A 15,140-nucleotide genomic window follows, 5' to 3' on the forward strand; every position below is an offset into this window, starting at 1 on the left:
GAGAGACAGAGAGAGATAGCGTGAGGAGGGGAGGGTCAGAGAGAGACGGAGACACAGAATCAGAAGCAGGCTCCAGGCTCTGAGCTAGCTGTCACCCCAGAGCCTGACGCAGGGCTCAACCCACGAACGTGAGATCATGCCCCGAGGCGAAGCCAGACGCATAACCGTAACCGACTGAGCCACCCAGGCGCCCCGGGAGGGGTTTTTCTAAAGCTGGGCTTGAGAAGTAACCTTGTCTCCCGAGTCCATAGGGATGGAAAGGGTATACAGGACTCAACCGGCGGGAGGGGCAGCCCCCTGGGGTGATGTGGGTTGGGTGCTCAGACTCTGGAGTAAAAAGGGGTGGGGCAGGAGGTGAACCTACCCCACAAGCCCATCCGTCCTTCTCCATCTCAGATCTCCCCACCTCAGAGAGGAGGGAACGCAGGCTACAGAAGGAAGCGGGGCTGCCCTCGGAGGTCGCGGAAAGCGGTCCACCGGCTAGGCTGCCACCACCGTGAACGAACACCAGAGGGCGCCCGAGGCAGCTGTGTGCTCAGTGTCTATTCACTACCCCCAAGAGGCCCTTGGGTCTCCGGGGATCCACCAAAGCCCAAGGCTTTGTGTTTTCCGCTCTTTGCGGGTGGAGCTCCCTATAATACATGTCGATTAGGTCAAGCTGGGGCATCGTGTTGTCCAAATCTTCCCTTCCTGACACCCTTACTGGTTTGCTGTCTACTTGTTTCCTCCTTTATTGAGAGTATTAAAACCCATGCCCCAGCCCGGAGGCTCCCAGGGCAGTGCCCTCAGGTAGCTGGAGGGCTCTTCTCACTTACCCGTTTCCTGGTCCATCGTTTGCCTTTTTCAGATGGGAGGGTGAATCTGATTCCTGTTACTCCATCTTTTTTTTTTAATGTTTATTTATTTTTGAAGGAGTAAGAGACAGAGTGTGAGTGGGGGAGGGGCAGAGAGAAAGGGAGACACAGAATCCGAAGCAGGTTTCGGGGTCTGAGCTGTCAGCACAGAGCCCAACATGGGGTTGGAAATCACAGGACCTGAGCCAAAGTTGTACACTTAATCAACTGAGTCACCCAGGCACGCCATTTTGACAAGAACAATGGTTATCATAGTTATTATTTTTACTTAAGAATCATTTCCACTTTATAAAAGAGTGGCAAAGCCAATATACAGATTTCCTATAGACCCTTCAGCCAGGTCTCCTCACTGTCCGTCAGGCCGCGACAGTTTCTTGGTCTTTCCTGGTCTTTCATGACCTTGACACTTAAGAGTGCTGATCAGATGTTTTGTATCATCATGTCCTTCGGTTTGGGTTTCCCAAGGTCAAGTTGAAGTTATGGAAGTTGGGAAGGAAGAACACCACAGGGTGAAGTGCGCTGACCCCTCACACCATTTCAGGGGGCCATGCTGTCACAGGACTTGTTACTGGGGACACTAACCTGATCTTTGGTTCAGGTGGCGCCTGACAGATTTCTCCACTGTCAAGGATCCAGTTTCCCCCTTTCTACAGTCTATCTGTTGGAAGGAAAGTCCAACTTACACTCCAGGGGAGGGGAGCCAAGCCTCACTGCCTGAAGAGAAGGACGTCAGAGAACATGTGAAAGCCACCACAGAAATTATACGTATTTGTGAGGGAGATAGCTAGAGGCCGTGCACATACCCTCTTTCACTTTAATCTGAGCTTTCATAGGCGGGTTTGGCCTGCAGAAATTCGTACTGTGGTGTCCTGGGGGTGATTTTTCGAATTCTCTCAATACTGTATCTGGTTTTTTTTTATTAAAAAAATTTTTTTTAATTTATTTTTGAGAGACAGAGAGAGACAGCGCAGGCAGGGGAGGGTCAGAGAGACAGGGAGACACAGAATCTGAAACAGGCTCCAGGCTCTGAGCTGTCAGCACAGAGCCCGATGCGGGGCTCGAACCCATGAACCGTGAGATCATGACCTGAGCCAAAGCCAGACACTCAACCGACTGAGCCACCCAGGCGCCCCAATCAATACGTATCTGTTAACTGGAATTCTCCTGTAAGAAAGATTTGTCCCTTCTTCTTCATTTATGAAATGTGTTCAATCAATTATGTATATTTGTTTACATTTTAAAGTTAATCGTGTTTTATTTTAAGTTTATTTATTTTGAGAAAGAGAGAGCGCAAGTGTGGTGGGGGGGAGGGGCAGAGAGAGAGGGAGGGAAAGAATCCCAAGCAGGTTCTGCACTGTCAGCGCAGAGCCCGATGCGGGGCTTGAACCCACAAACAGTGAAATCATGGCCAGAACTGAAACCAAGAGTTGGAAGCTTGACTGACTGAGCTACCCAGGCATTCCTAAAGTCAATTGTGTTTTTTTTTTATTTTTTTTAATGTTTTATTTATTTTTGATACTGAGAGAGACAGAGCATGAGAGGGGGAGGGGCAGAGAGAGGAGACACAGAACTGGAAGCAGGCTCCAGGCTCTGAGCTGGCTGTCAGCACAGAGCCCAACGCAGGGCTTGAACCCACGAATGTGAGATCTGACCTGAGCCGAAGTCGGAGGCCCAACCAATCGAGCCACCCAGGCACCGCGTCAATTGTGTTTTAAAGTGTAATACATTCTACGTGGTTCAGAGCTGAGAGTGAAAACCTACACAGCGCCGGTCTCCCTTCCGGTCCCATCCCCGCCACCCTGTCCCCATCCCCTCCCAGAGGTCACCAGTCAACAGGGATTTCATGCACTTACAAGCAATGTCCATTAATATTCTGTTTCCACAAATGGTTTATAAGTATTCTTAGGGTTCCGCACCCTTTACCTTTCCATCTAACAGTATAACCTGGAGGTCAGTCCAGATCAGTCCCTAGAGATTTCCTCATTCTTTTACATAGTGTTCCGGTATGTAAATGTGCCCCGCTTTATTAACTAAGTCCCCTACCAATGAGCATGTAGGTTATTTCCAAACACCTTCTCTTCCAAACAATACCACAGTGTTCCTACATGTGGAATTTAACCTACAGATATACCTGCACGAGAGGGAGGGATCAAAGGGCACGTGTGCTTTCCATTTGGATATTGCCATACTGGCTTGCTTGGAGTCCGCACCAGTTTACACCCTGTGTTAGTTTCCCAGGGCTGCTTGGCAAAGTACCACAAACAACGCCAATTGATTGTCTTACAGTTTAGGAGTCTGGAAGTCTGAAATCAAGGAGTTGGCAAGGCCATTCTCCCTCTGCAGCCTTCCTTTTTGGTTTCTTCTAGCTTCTGGTAGTTACAGGCAGCCCTTGGCATTCTAGGGCTTATAGACATATCCCTCCAGACTGCCTGTCTTCACTTGCAAATTTCCCGTTCTTACTAGGACACTGGTTATCAGATTAGGGCCCATCCTAATCCAATAGGGCCTCATATTAACTTTATTATATTTGCAAAGACTCTATTTCTTAAAAAAAAAAAAAAGATTTTATTTTTACGTAATCCCTACACCCAACATGGGGCTTGAACTCACAACCCTGAGATCAAGAATCCCAGGCTCTACTGACTGAGCCATCCAGATGTCCCACAAAGACCCTCTTTCCAAATAAAGTCACAGTCACGGACTGCAGGTGCACATGAACTTTGGGGAAACAGTATTCAACGCAGTACGTAGTCTCAGTAGCCAAGTATGATAGTGAAATAGCCTCCTTTGACATTCTTCAAGGATTCACGGAACAGTTGGCATTGTTGGAAATTAACTTTGGTTGCAGGATGCTGCTTCTCCGAATGAGATACTCTGCAGGGATGGGGCTCTGTGGGGGCCCGGGCTTTATCGGGGTTACAGAGCAGGGTTGGCTTCCTATGTGGCAGCTGGGAAGAAATGCTAATGTGACATAGATCTTTCTGGGGTGGACATCTACCCCCATTTTCCAGGCCATTTTGTCCATGTGAAATTCTATCCCTTGTCCTGATCAGCTGTAGGCATTAACCCAGATACCCAGGTCAGAGGTCACACACGGCCACCCATAAGTTGTCCCAAGGAATGTTTTGTCTTGGGCAGGACCTAGACCACTTTTTTTATTTTTAATTTTTTTTTTACATTTATTTATTTTTGAGAGATAGAGTGAGACAGAGCATGAGTGGGGAGGGGCAGAGAGAGAAGTAGACACAGAATCCAAAGCAGGTTCAGGCTCCGAGCAAGGGGGCAGCACACAGCCCGACGCAGGACTCAAACCCACGAACCGTGAGATCATAACCTGAGCCAAAATCGGACACTTACTGACTGAGCCACGTAGACGCCCCAGAACTTAGTCAGTTTTGAAACAGATACAGATGTTTCAAAATGGATCCATTTCATATAAAAATTTCTTTTTTCTTTGGAAAGAAATATCGTTAACCCTGTGCTCACATTTCCACAGGGCAAGAAACCTTCCTGAATACATGTATGGGCCTTTGACATGGTCTCCCCAGCTCTGGGCTTCAAACCAAGGGGCAGTGCAGTGCGGTGGTGCGCTTGCTGCCGACTTGGGAGCCTGACTGCCTGCATGTGAACCCCCAGCACTGCCCCTTGCTCCCTGTGCGTCCTTGGGTAAGCTACCTGGTGTTCCCAACCCTCACTGTGGTTCTCTATAAAACTATGATTGATTTATTCAACCCATTTCACTGAGTAGCTACTGTGCGCCGGGCATTTTTAAGGCACTTGGGATATGTCAGTAAATAAAGGGAGGAAAGATCCTCTTTCTTGTTGAGATCATACCATGGCAGGGGGCAGACAGGTGGCAAGTAATAACATACTAGGTAAGTTATGGGCCGCCTGGGTGGCTCAGTTGGTTAAGTGTCCGGCTTCGGTTCAGGTCATGATCTCACGGTTCGTGGGTTCGAGCCCGGCATCGGGCTCTGTGCTGACAGCTCAGAGCCTGGAGCCTGCTTCAGATTCTGTGTCTCCCTCTCTCTCTGACCCTCTCTTGCTCGTGTTGCCTCTCTCTGTCTCTCAAATATAAATAAAAAATATTTAAAAATTTAAAAAAACATAATAGGTAAGTTATATAGTAAGTATTCTGAAAGGCGATAATTGCTATAGGAAAGCGAAAACCGAACTCCAAAGTGCACAGGGAAGAGGGAATGGGGGCACGGGCGCATTTTAAAACAGGCTGTTCGGGGAAGGGCTTGCTGAGAAGCGAAGCATTTGTGCAGACTTGAAGGCGGCTGCGGGAGCTGGCCCGCTGGTGAGCTGGGGACCGTGTACCAGCAGAAGGAACAGCTACGCAAAGGCCTGCAGCAGAAGCTGGCCTTGATGTTGGAGGAGCAGCAGAGAGGCCAGTCTGGCGGGAGAGGACACAAGGAGGGGGAGTGCTGAGGTCACAGGGGAAGAAAATGAAAGGGGAGTGTCAGGAAATCATGGAACACGTTACAGGCCGCCTGGGATTCTGGTTTTACCGGGGAGAAGCTGGTGTAATAATCATAAAGAGAGAGGCAACAGTGGCTCAGGTCAGCTGAGAGGATGGGGGGGGCGGTTAGAATGTGTTTCCAAGGTTGGCCAGCAGCTGGGTTGGACTGGAGCGTGAGGAAAGGCAGGGGCCAAGGTTCGCTGCCCCAGGGGTCTGGCTGGCTAGAGCAAGCGGAAGGGCTGAAGCTGCTACCTTCTAAGGGGTAGGTAGCTCTGCAGAGGTGGGTCTGGAGGGGAGGGTTGACAGGAACAGTTTGGGACAGTTGATGGGACTCAGTGCAGTTGGAAACACAAACCTGAAGCCTGGGGCAGGTTTAGGAAGAATAGTCCCCAAGTCCTAGGCTGTTGCGAGGGTAAATGAATGGATTCGTGTCTGCAAGGCATTGAGCAGGTAGGGGTTAGCTGTTCCCGTTGCCCAGCTTTGCCTCCAGCTCCCTCTCCCAGAACTCCTGGCCTCACATTTCTGTCCCAGATGGGAGCAGTGAGGATGCTGGAGAAATTCCCTTGCCAACAAATGAGCATATAAACCCACCCTTGGGTCACTTCTCTGACCATTAGTTAAGTCATCTGTAAAATGAAGAGTCCTCTTTCTCAAGGAATTCTCATGAGAAGCAAATGCGAAATAGTGGGTTTAAGTGCCCAGCACATGGTAGGTGCTTTTAACCGTCTGTTTTCCTCCTTAGCCTTGTCCCACGGTCAGGGAGAAAAGAAGCAAAGTCATTTCATTACCCATCCCAGCTGTTTATTGAAAGGGAGGGTAAGATGGAAGGGGCGCAGTATGGGGAAATGGCATGGGGCACAAGGGCAGTAGTGCCTGCCGGTGGGGGAGAACGGAGGACCCTCTCGGGAGACCCCTCCAGGCTGGAGGTGCGACCGAGGGGGCGAGGGTATGGGGCGGAGTCCTACGGCGTCTCTCCGGCTGTCTCGGAGCTCCCCCTAGTGGTAAGAATGGAGATGACGCGTCTAGCCAGGGTCGCTGCAGGATGGAGGGTGGAGGGCACATTTGTTACAGGGTGAGGGAGGTCAGGAACTGTGGGTGATGTTTTCTAGACGAGTGCATTTTCAGCTGCAAAGACATCCCAGTTCTCTTGACCCTTGGCTCTTAAAGGCCATTTAAATGCATTTCCAAATTATCTTCTGAGCTACCTCCAGCCAGGATCTCTGAGCTAAAACTGTCCCCCACCCCTTGAGGTCCCCTAGAAGCCAGGGAGGTGTCCCTCAGGTCCCCTGTTCCATATGTAGAACAAGAGCTGGCCCAGGAGGCCGAAGATGTGGGTCCAAACTCCTGCAGACTGCCAGCCCTCCTCAGTCACCTCATCTGTAAACTGGGGCTGATAATGGCCCACGATGGGGTGGCCCAAAGGACTGTGAGGCCAAAATGTACATAGAACACATTCCGGAGGAGGTGACTGTTTTCACACCATCCTGGAGAAGTCCAAGTGAGCATTTTGGACTCGTTCTCGGGCATCCTGGTGCAGCTGACAGATGAAGGGGCCAAGGGATGACCCTACCACCCTTCCCCCCAGCTTTGCTTATAGAGAGTAATGCTTATATCCGGGTAGGATAGGGGTGTCATGGAACTCTAGAATCTGATCCAACCCCCTCAAAGTACACAGAGAGGAACTGATGGTCTGAAAGGGTAAGGGGCTTGCCCAGGGTCAGAGTAGAGCAGGGATAGATCGAGGGGGATGTGTTCTACTCCTGAAGGGCCTTGGGAGGAAGGTGGGTGGGAAGTTTTGGGGGTACTTGGGGAAAGTTGGCATCTTGGATGGGCTGGGGCCCAATCCCTTGGAAGGGACACAGGGATTTGCGCTCCAGACTCTCTGACCTGGAGCTGGGTGGTGTGGGGACATAGGTGGAAGGGACCTGCTTCTCAGGGAGAAATTAGGAGATGGTGGGAGGGCAGGGTCTGGGACAGAGGAATGGTCCAGACCCCAGGTCTGGCTCCTCCTCTAGCCTCGTGGGCGGCTCAAGAGTCCCGCTTTGGCTGGATGGCCTGCACAGAGGATTGCCCAAAGGGGCTGGCAGGTGGTGAAAACCAAGACTGGCCGTTGACATCGCGGAAGATGGGGGACAGCTGTTGCTCTGGCTCGTCACCGAAGATCTCAACGTGGCCATCAGCTTCGGTGTCCAGGGTTTCGGCCTTGGTGTCCTGGCTCAGCCAGCCGGCCACGGCCCAAACCAGGCAAATGGCCAGCAGGATCCCAGCCGCCACACAGAGCGCTGTGCCTGCCAAGCGGCAGGTGCCCAGAGCCTGGTTGTAATCAGCTGCCCGCTGATCCAACACCAGGAATTCCCCCTCTCCGATGCCCTCTAGCTTGGGAGGCACTGCGTAGCCCGTGGTCAGGGCTGCCACACCCAGCAACAGGAGAAGGGTTCCCGAAGACAGGCTGATCTGGAGAGAGGCAGACAGATTGGGAGGTAGTCAGGGTCAGGATGATCCCCACAGGATTTAAAGGTAACTCCTTGGTCCAACCTTAAGAGATGGGAATCACAGCAGAGTTACAGAGCACACCTTCTAGGACCTAACTGATGAGAGGCACAAGAGGTCATGTTCTATTTGGAATATTGAGGCCCCTTGGTCAATGTCCTTCCCAACTCGCACTTAGGAACCACTTTAGTAGGTTTCTCCTGCCTACCTTGAGTGTCCCTCCATCAGATTTAGGTCCCATCTCATCTCTCTGTCCATCTACCCGCTATCTCTCTGTTGGGATAACTCCTACACATCCCTCAGATCTCATCTCAAACCTCACCTCCTCAGGGAAGCCTTCCAGGATGTTCCTGAACTGGGTCGGGTCCCCCGCTTTGGATTCATACAAACACTGCACATTTGTTCTTCAGTGCACTCACCTTGATGCACACTTGAACATGTACTGCCTTGCCTATTTATTTATTTATAAAGTTTATTTATTTATGTTGAGAGAGAAAGCACGCATGCTCAAGTGGGGCACGCAGAGAGAGAGAGAGAGAGAGAGAGAGACAGAGAGAGAGAGAGAGAGAGAGAGAGAGAGAGAGAGAGAGAGAATCCCAAGCAGGCTCCATGCTCAGTGCAGAACCCAGACTCGGGGCTTGATCTCAGGAACCTAAGTTGGACACTTAACCAACTGAGCCACCCCGGCACTCCTTGAACTCGTACTTTTGTTACTAAGTAAGTGACATCTGCCTGCCCCACCAGAAAGAGCCACTAGGGTGTCTTCCCAGCACAGTGCTGGTAAAGAGTAGTACCTGAGGGAATGTTTGAAGAATGACTAAATGAACCACAGATAGGAGCTGCTGGAGAACACATCAGCAATTAGAAAATTAGAAAAATAGAGGCGCCGGGGCGCCTGGGTGGCTCAGTCAGTTAAACCTCCGACTTCGGCTCAGGTCAGATCTCACGTTCGTGGGTTCCAGCCCCGCGTCAGGCTCTGTGCTGACAGCTAGCTCAGAGCCTGGAGCCTGCTTCCGGTTCTGTGTCTCCTTCTCTCTCTGCCCCTCCCCCTCTCATGTTCTGTCTCTCTCTGTATCAAAAATAAATAAAACATTAAAAAAAATAAAAAGAAAAAGAAAATTAGAGGCGCCTGGGTGGCTCAGTCCGTTAAGCGCCCAGCTTCGGCTCAGGTCAGATTTCACGGTTCGTGGGTTCGAGCCCTGCGTCAGGCTCTGTGCTGACAGCTAGCTCAGAGCCTGGAGCCTGTTTCAGATTCTGTATCTCCCTCTCTCTCTGATCCTCCCCTGCTCGCACTGTCTCTCTCTGTCTCTCAAAAATAAATTTAAAAAAGCACTAAAAAAATTTAAAAAATATTTAAAAAAAAAAGAAAGAAAATTAGAAAATTAGAAAAAGACCGCGTCTTAAATTCTCTGTGCACAAGAGCCTAGCTCCCTGCCTGGCAATTAGAAGATGCTAAACATTTTAAACTATGGCCTCTGTTTCTTCTGATCTTCCCGATCACCCCAGGCACTGAGAGCGCTTCCTCTCCGGGCACCCTCTCATCCTTTGGCCTGGGGTTGTGAGTTCACTGTAGATGGCGTGACCCTTGGCCTCCCCGCTGGAGGGAAGCCCTCTGAAAGCAGAGGGGAAGGAGCCTCTGCCATAGTCTCCTTATAGCATTTAGCCAAGCTATGCCCGTTGTAGGGACTCTGTTTACTGCCATCTCCACACCTTTGCCCACACTCTGTGCCCCGACTGACCTCTCTCCCTGGTTGTTATAGACACCAATTACTTCTCTCATGCCATCTGCTGCCCTGGCAACAGTACCCCAATATATCATCGTGAAGCCACAGTAAGATTTAACTGAGATGAACCCCACATCCTGAGCCAGTCAGTATACACTTTCCCTCTGGCCATAGTAATCAGCTCAGAGATGGGCAAGTGACCGGGCCAGAGCCAAGGCAATGCTTGATGGGACTTCTGGAAATGAAAAGCGTTGTTTTTTTTCCTGAAGGAAAGGCTAGAGGAAGTTCTGATTTCCTGCGGATAGTGCGGACTGAAACACTGAGGGTCAGCAAGGTGGCAGTTCTCTGAGGGGACACGTAGGGAGATCCTGAAGCTGACAGGGCCCACATGGAGGGGGGCACCCTGGGGAGCCCGAGGACTGAGAGAAATCTTGAGTCCTCAGTGCACTGGGTTGAACTGCTGAATTGAACTTTACCTGAAGTGGCTCAAACTCTGGTCTTTTCTATAAAAGGAATGGTATTTCCCTGTGTTGTTTAAACCCATTTGAGCTGGGTTTTTTCCTTCAAGGTTTTATTTTTAAGTAATCTCTACACCCCATTTGGGGCTCAAACCTACAACCCGAAGATCAGGAGCCGCACGCTCTAGCAGCTAAGCCAGCCGGGTGCGCCAAATTTGTATGGCGTTGAATGACTTATCAACAGTAGCCATTTGGCATTTTTTTAAAGGAGGCTCCACACCCAAGGTGGGGCTTGAACTCACGACCCTGAGATCAAGTGTCTAATGCTCTTCGGACTGAGCCAAACAGGCGCCCCCTAGTTGGAGTTTTGTTGCTGTTGTCAAGACTCTTATCTGCTACCCGGTCCCATCTCCTCTCTGCAGCCCCAGGAGATCACAGGACTTGCTTTTCCCCTGGTCTTACCTTCCAGCACAGTGTGGGCCAGGGTCGGCGGGGACACAGGATGGGAGGCCCCTCGGGGTCATCGCTGAGGGCCATTCCTGCACAGTCTTCATAGAAAAGGTGCAGATAGGAGTGGACCCCATACCATTTGCCGTCTTCCACGTTGGGGCCACGGCTACAGCCACAGGACCGGTCACAGTTTGGCATCATGGATCTCTGTGGGGGAAGCAAGGGGCAGGGGGTGAGGGAGGGGTCCATGAAGCCCTCCCAGGCCCCCTGAATCGTTGTACCCCTTCCACTTTTCCTCGCCTTTTAGGGAACCCACACTCATAACACAGCCTGGCCTTCTAGACGCTGGCTTGTCTTTCCCACGTACGCTGTGAGTGAGCCAACACACAGGAACGCTGAGCCCAGCACTTGACAGTTGTAGGTGCCAAGGAATCTACTTGTTTAGTCTGGAGGCCACCCAGTGGCTGGGACCGCGGGTCTGGAGCCCGACCGTCTGGATTGGAATCCCTGACCCGCCACTTCCTGCAGTGTGACCTCAGAAAGATGCTTTCACCTCTCCAAGCCTCAGTTTCCTCACCTGTAAAGCAGGGCGAGTGATCACACCTGCTTCACACAGTTGCTGTATCTGATGCCAAGAAATGGTAGCAGCTGTAGTTACTATTACTGTAACTTCTTCATTATTATTTTTATCCTACACTTTTTGAGCCCCGTATCTGAAGTAAGAAGTTCTCACCCCTATCTGCTCACAAAGTCTTCCGTTTTTTCAGGGTACTTTTGGGGGCGACTGTTATGGCTGACACTTTGCCCAATCAGGCCGAACTCCTAAGGTGCCCAATCAGGCCGAACTCCTAAGGTGCAAGGTCCTAAAAAGTCCCTCCCCAAGGCCGCCCCTCACAAAGGCAAGAGCCTCCAAGCCTCCAAGCCCCCTCTTGACTCCAGAGGTGGTGAAAGTCAGGGGCCCTCTTAAGCTCAAGGGTTGTTAGGTTTCTAGGGAAACCTGTCTAAGAACCCCTCTTTTTTAAATAAGACATTTTTATTGAGGTCTAATTGACATGTACCATCATATTAGTTTCAAGTGTACAACATAATGATTTGGTATTTGTAATGATCACCATAAGTCTAGTTAACATCTGTCACCATGTGTAGTTACCAGTAAATTTCTTTCCTTGTAAGGAGAACTTTAAAGATCTACTACTCTCTTAGCAACTTTCAAATATGCAGCACAGTATTATTACCTACAGTCACCAGGCTGTACATTATATCCTCATAACTTACTTGTTTTATAACTGGAATTTGTACCTTTGACCCCTTTCACCTATCTTACCCACCCCGCCTCTGGCAACGACTAATCTTAGGAATCTCACTTTTTGCAGATGGAGACACTAAAGGCTCATAATGGAAAGTAACTTGTGTATCCACACACAGATAGGACTAAAACCAAAGTGGGGGGGAGGCGGGGAGGGAGAGGTTGGGGGAAGAGGGCTTTGTGATGGGGAAGGACAGCGCCCCTGCACCAGCACCCCTGACCAGCTTCAAACAAAATAAAGCAATGCACTTCTACTGAAAGAGAAGACAAATTTCTTCTAGCCCTCCCCCCTCATTTCCCATCAATGCGGCCTTCAATTTCCTGCATAGAGAGACTCACCAATACACACATACACACACAGCACAGACACACACCAACACGGATACACAAATGGGGCAGAAATATACCCAGGCAGGCACACATACACCACATACAGAGACATAGTCAGAAAGACACACGCAGGACCTAGAAACAGACACGCAGACACACCAAGACACGCCGTGGAGAAACACAAACACAGACACACACACGTACACACACAGAGTCAAAGTCTGGGTTGGGGTGATTCTTGGAGTCCCCACGGATCCGCACAAGAACCACAAGTGCTCGTCTGCTCGTCTTAAAGCTTGTCTATAAATCGCGGTTCTTCACAATCCTCCTTCACAACTCGGGGGGGTGGTGCGGGGAAAGAAGAAAAGGAAAGGACAGAAAATGTTTTCTTTGGACGGAGAACGGGAAAAGACACAGCCCCAAAACGGAAGACAGAGAAGGAAGGGGGCGAGTGGTCCCAGGAGAGAACAGGAATCTCCTTGAGAGGTGGGGGCAGGGCTTTTCAGGGGTGTGGCCAGTGAGGGACCCGCCCCCCCCTGCCGCGGCTCTCGGGAGGCCGTGAGTGGGAGGATGAATGGGGGCCAGAGGGGCAGTCAGAGTCAAGGCAGCGCCTATTAATTAAAGACCCTGGGGGAAGGAGCAGGGAGGAGAGGCTCAGTAACTGTTGGTCTAGATTCGCTCTTCCCCTGCAACTCTCACTGCCCCTCTCCCCCCAATATAAGGAAGGTGACCTTGACGCTGCCTCCCAGTCGGCCTGGCCCCTCCCCCTCCCCTACTGAGGTTGCTGGGAGGCTGTCCCGCGGTCAAGGGGGAGGGAGAAGGAGGATGCTCCGGACCCGGCTTGGGTACCCGGGACGTGGGCTGCCATAGGAAACGCTGGGGAGGTGTCCCTAAGCGGGGAGGAGGGAGGAGCCCGGAGAGGGTGGAGCGGGAAGAGGAGGGGGCTACAGGGTCCGGGGTGGGGGGACTGCGGCGGAGGCAGGCAGAGGAAGGTGTGTGCGAGGTGACAGGCGGGAGGGCCTGAAGACGGATGGAATGTCTTACCAGCACTGCCTCGCTCAGTTCTCCTTCCAAGACCACCCCCCCCCAGACCCGCCCACTTCAGGGTCCGGCTCAGCCCAGGCTGGGAGAAGGGGCTCCCTCTTGGGAGCCGAGGCCAGCGAAATCCGGCCAATTCCTCCCTCCGCCGCACCACTGTTTCTGGTCGAGATTAACTGCATCCTTTCTCCGGGGGTTGGGGGGGTGGGGGGAAACCGAGGCACGGAAGGGTGGGAAGGGGTTTTAGTAGAGAGGTGGGTAGGGCTCTGGTCCTTCGAAGCCTCCTCACATCCTCTCAGCCCTGAGGGGTCTCTGGGCAACGGGGCTGGTGAGATTTCTGCCTCCTGCTACTTCTGTGGGACCTCACCTCCTAAAGCCCGAGGCACACCGAAGCTTGGGCGCCGCCGTCCGGTCCGAGGCTGGCCGTGGCCGCGCTGGGGATGCGGGCGGGGGTGGGGTTCCCCGGAACCCGGGAGAAGGCAAGGTGGGGGTCAGGCCCCGCGCGGAGCAGGGCTGAGCTCACTTCTCTGCTTGCTGTCTCCGCGGAGCGGGAGCCGGAGCGAGAGCCGAGCCCGAGCTGCTTCGGTCGGCGCCTGCGCCGCAGTCGGGGGCGGGGGTGATACCGGGGTGGGAGGGGGGCGCCCGCCCTACCGCCCCACGACCTGGCTCTGCAGACTGTCTACCCCTGCAGGACCGAGAGGTCCCGTCCCTTTCCAGGGTTCCCTTCTCTCTCTGAGACCCCCAGATCCCTCGCGGACACCCCACGGCCCCCCAGGAACCCACCGCCTCCCTCCTGCAGTCCCTCAAACTCCACATCTGCTTCTCCATCACTCTCTCAATCTCCTACCCACTTCTGACTGAAGACCCTTGCCTTCTCTGAGCCGTCATTTCCTCGTTGTATCCTCACTGCCCTCTCTGGGTCTCCAACCCCTGCATGGAGCCCCTAACCCAGTATACAAACGCTTGTCTTGCCAAGCCTCCACCTTCTCCACAGGCTCCAGCTCTCTCTCTCTCTCTCTCTCTCTCTCTCTCTCTCTCTCTCTCTCGCTCAGCCCTCACCCATGGCTGAGCCCATCTTGCTCTCAGGAGCCCCCTGACCCCTCCCTATCCCTTGCTAAGAATCAGCCCCTCTCATCTTGAGAAGGGAGGTGGCCTTGGAGAGAAGGAGTTGGGAGAAAAGCTTCCTTTCTCCTCCGGAAGGAGCCAGTGAGATGGCCTTGTTCTCCCTCCTACCTACCCCGAGTTCTGCCCTGGACAGTGTGTGCCTGTGGCCCATCCCTCTGGAGAACCAGGCCTTGGCAGGCAACTGTGCCTACTTCATTGCTTGCCACATGCCCACAGCCTTGGTTTTGTCCCACACTTGCTGTGTGCTCTTAGGAAAGTCACTGTTCTGCTCAGAGCTTCTTTGGGCACCATTGCACAAACATGCCTTCGTGCCTTGAGCATGCATTCTATCTCTCCATGTGCTGGGGGCAGGGACACAGGGGTGGATAAACTCTGTGAGAGGAGGCCAGATCTTTTTCGTTCACTGCTGTATCCCAAAGCCTCATGTATTGCTTGGCATTGAGTAGGCAGCTCAACAAATATCTACTGAACACAGGCTAGTAATAATAACACATATACGCTGTCCATTATGTGTAAAGGGCTTGTCTAAGTGCTTTATATGTACTACTTACTCATTTAACTATGTGTGTGAGAGAGACAGAGGCAGACAGACAGACAGACGGAGACAGAAAGAGGACGTTCTGGATCCCAGAACTAAAGGCCCCAAATAGTGACAAGAGGGGCCGCTGGAGAAGCAGGCATCCAGGAGACCCTTCAGGGCCTCATAAGCCAAAGTCAGGAGTTCGGATTTCAACCCAAGAGTAGTGGGGAACCATGGAAGGATTGGAAAGAGGGGAGGAGTGTGATCTGAATTACACACTGAAAAGATCCCTCTGGCTGCTGGTCCCTTGGGAGGACAGGATAGGATGTTCCAGAGTGGCCCAGAGAGATCAGTGAGGAGGCTCCATGTTGGAGATGACT

General features: G+C 52.0%; 1 protein-coding gene across 1 annotated transcript; it reads right to left on the reverse strand.

Moving 5' to 3' along the window:
* Positions 1-6,098: 6,098 nt before the first annotated feature.
* NRSN2 (neurensin 2) lies at positions 6,099-13,697 on the reverse strand. The gene is made up of 3 exons (XM_029917514.1): positions 13,483-13,697; positions 10,454-10,648; positions 6,099-7,773 (listed from the first exon to the last, which is right to left on the reverse strand). Exons 2-3 carry the CDS (start codon positions 10,640-10,642, stop codon positions 7,348-7,350), a joined length of 615 nt encoding a protein of 204 aa, XP_029773374.1. The 5' UTR covers positions 10,643-10,648; positions 13,483-13,697; the 3' UTR covers positions 6,099-7,347.
* Positions 13,698-15,140: the final 1,443 nt, after the last annotated feature.

The sequence above is a fragment of the Suricata suricatta genome, chromosome 12 (assembly GCF_006229205.1).
Source record: "Suricata suricatta isolate VVHF042 chromosome 12, meerkat_22Aug2017_6uvM2_HiC, whole genome shotgun sequence".
In the NCBI taxonomy this organism is placed as follows: domain Eukaryota; kingdom Metazoa; phylum Chordata; class Mammalia; order Carnivora; family Herpestidae; genus Suricata; species Suricata suricatta.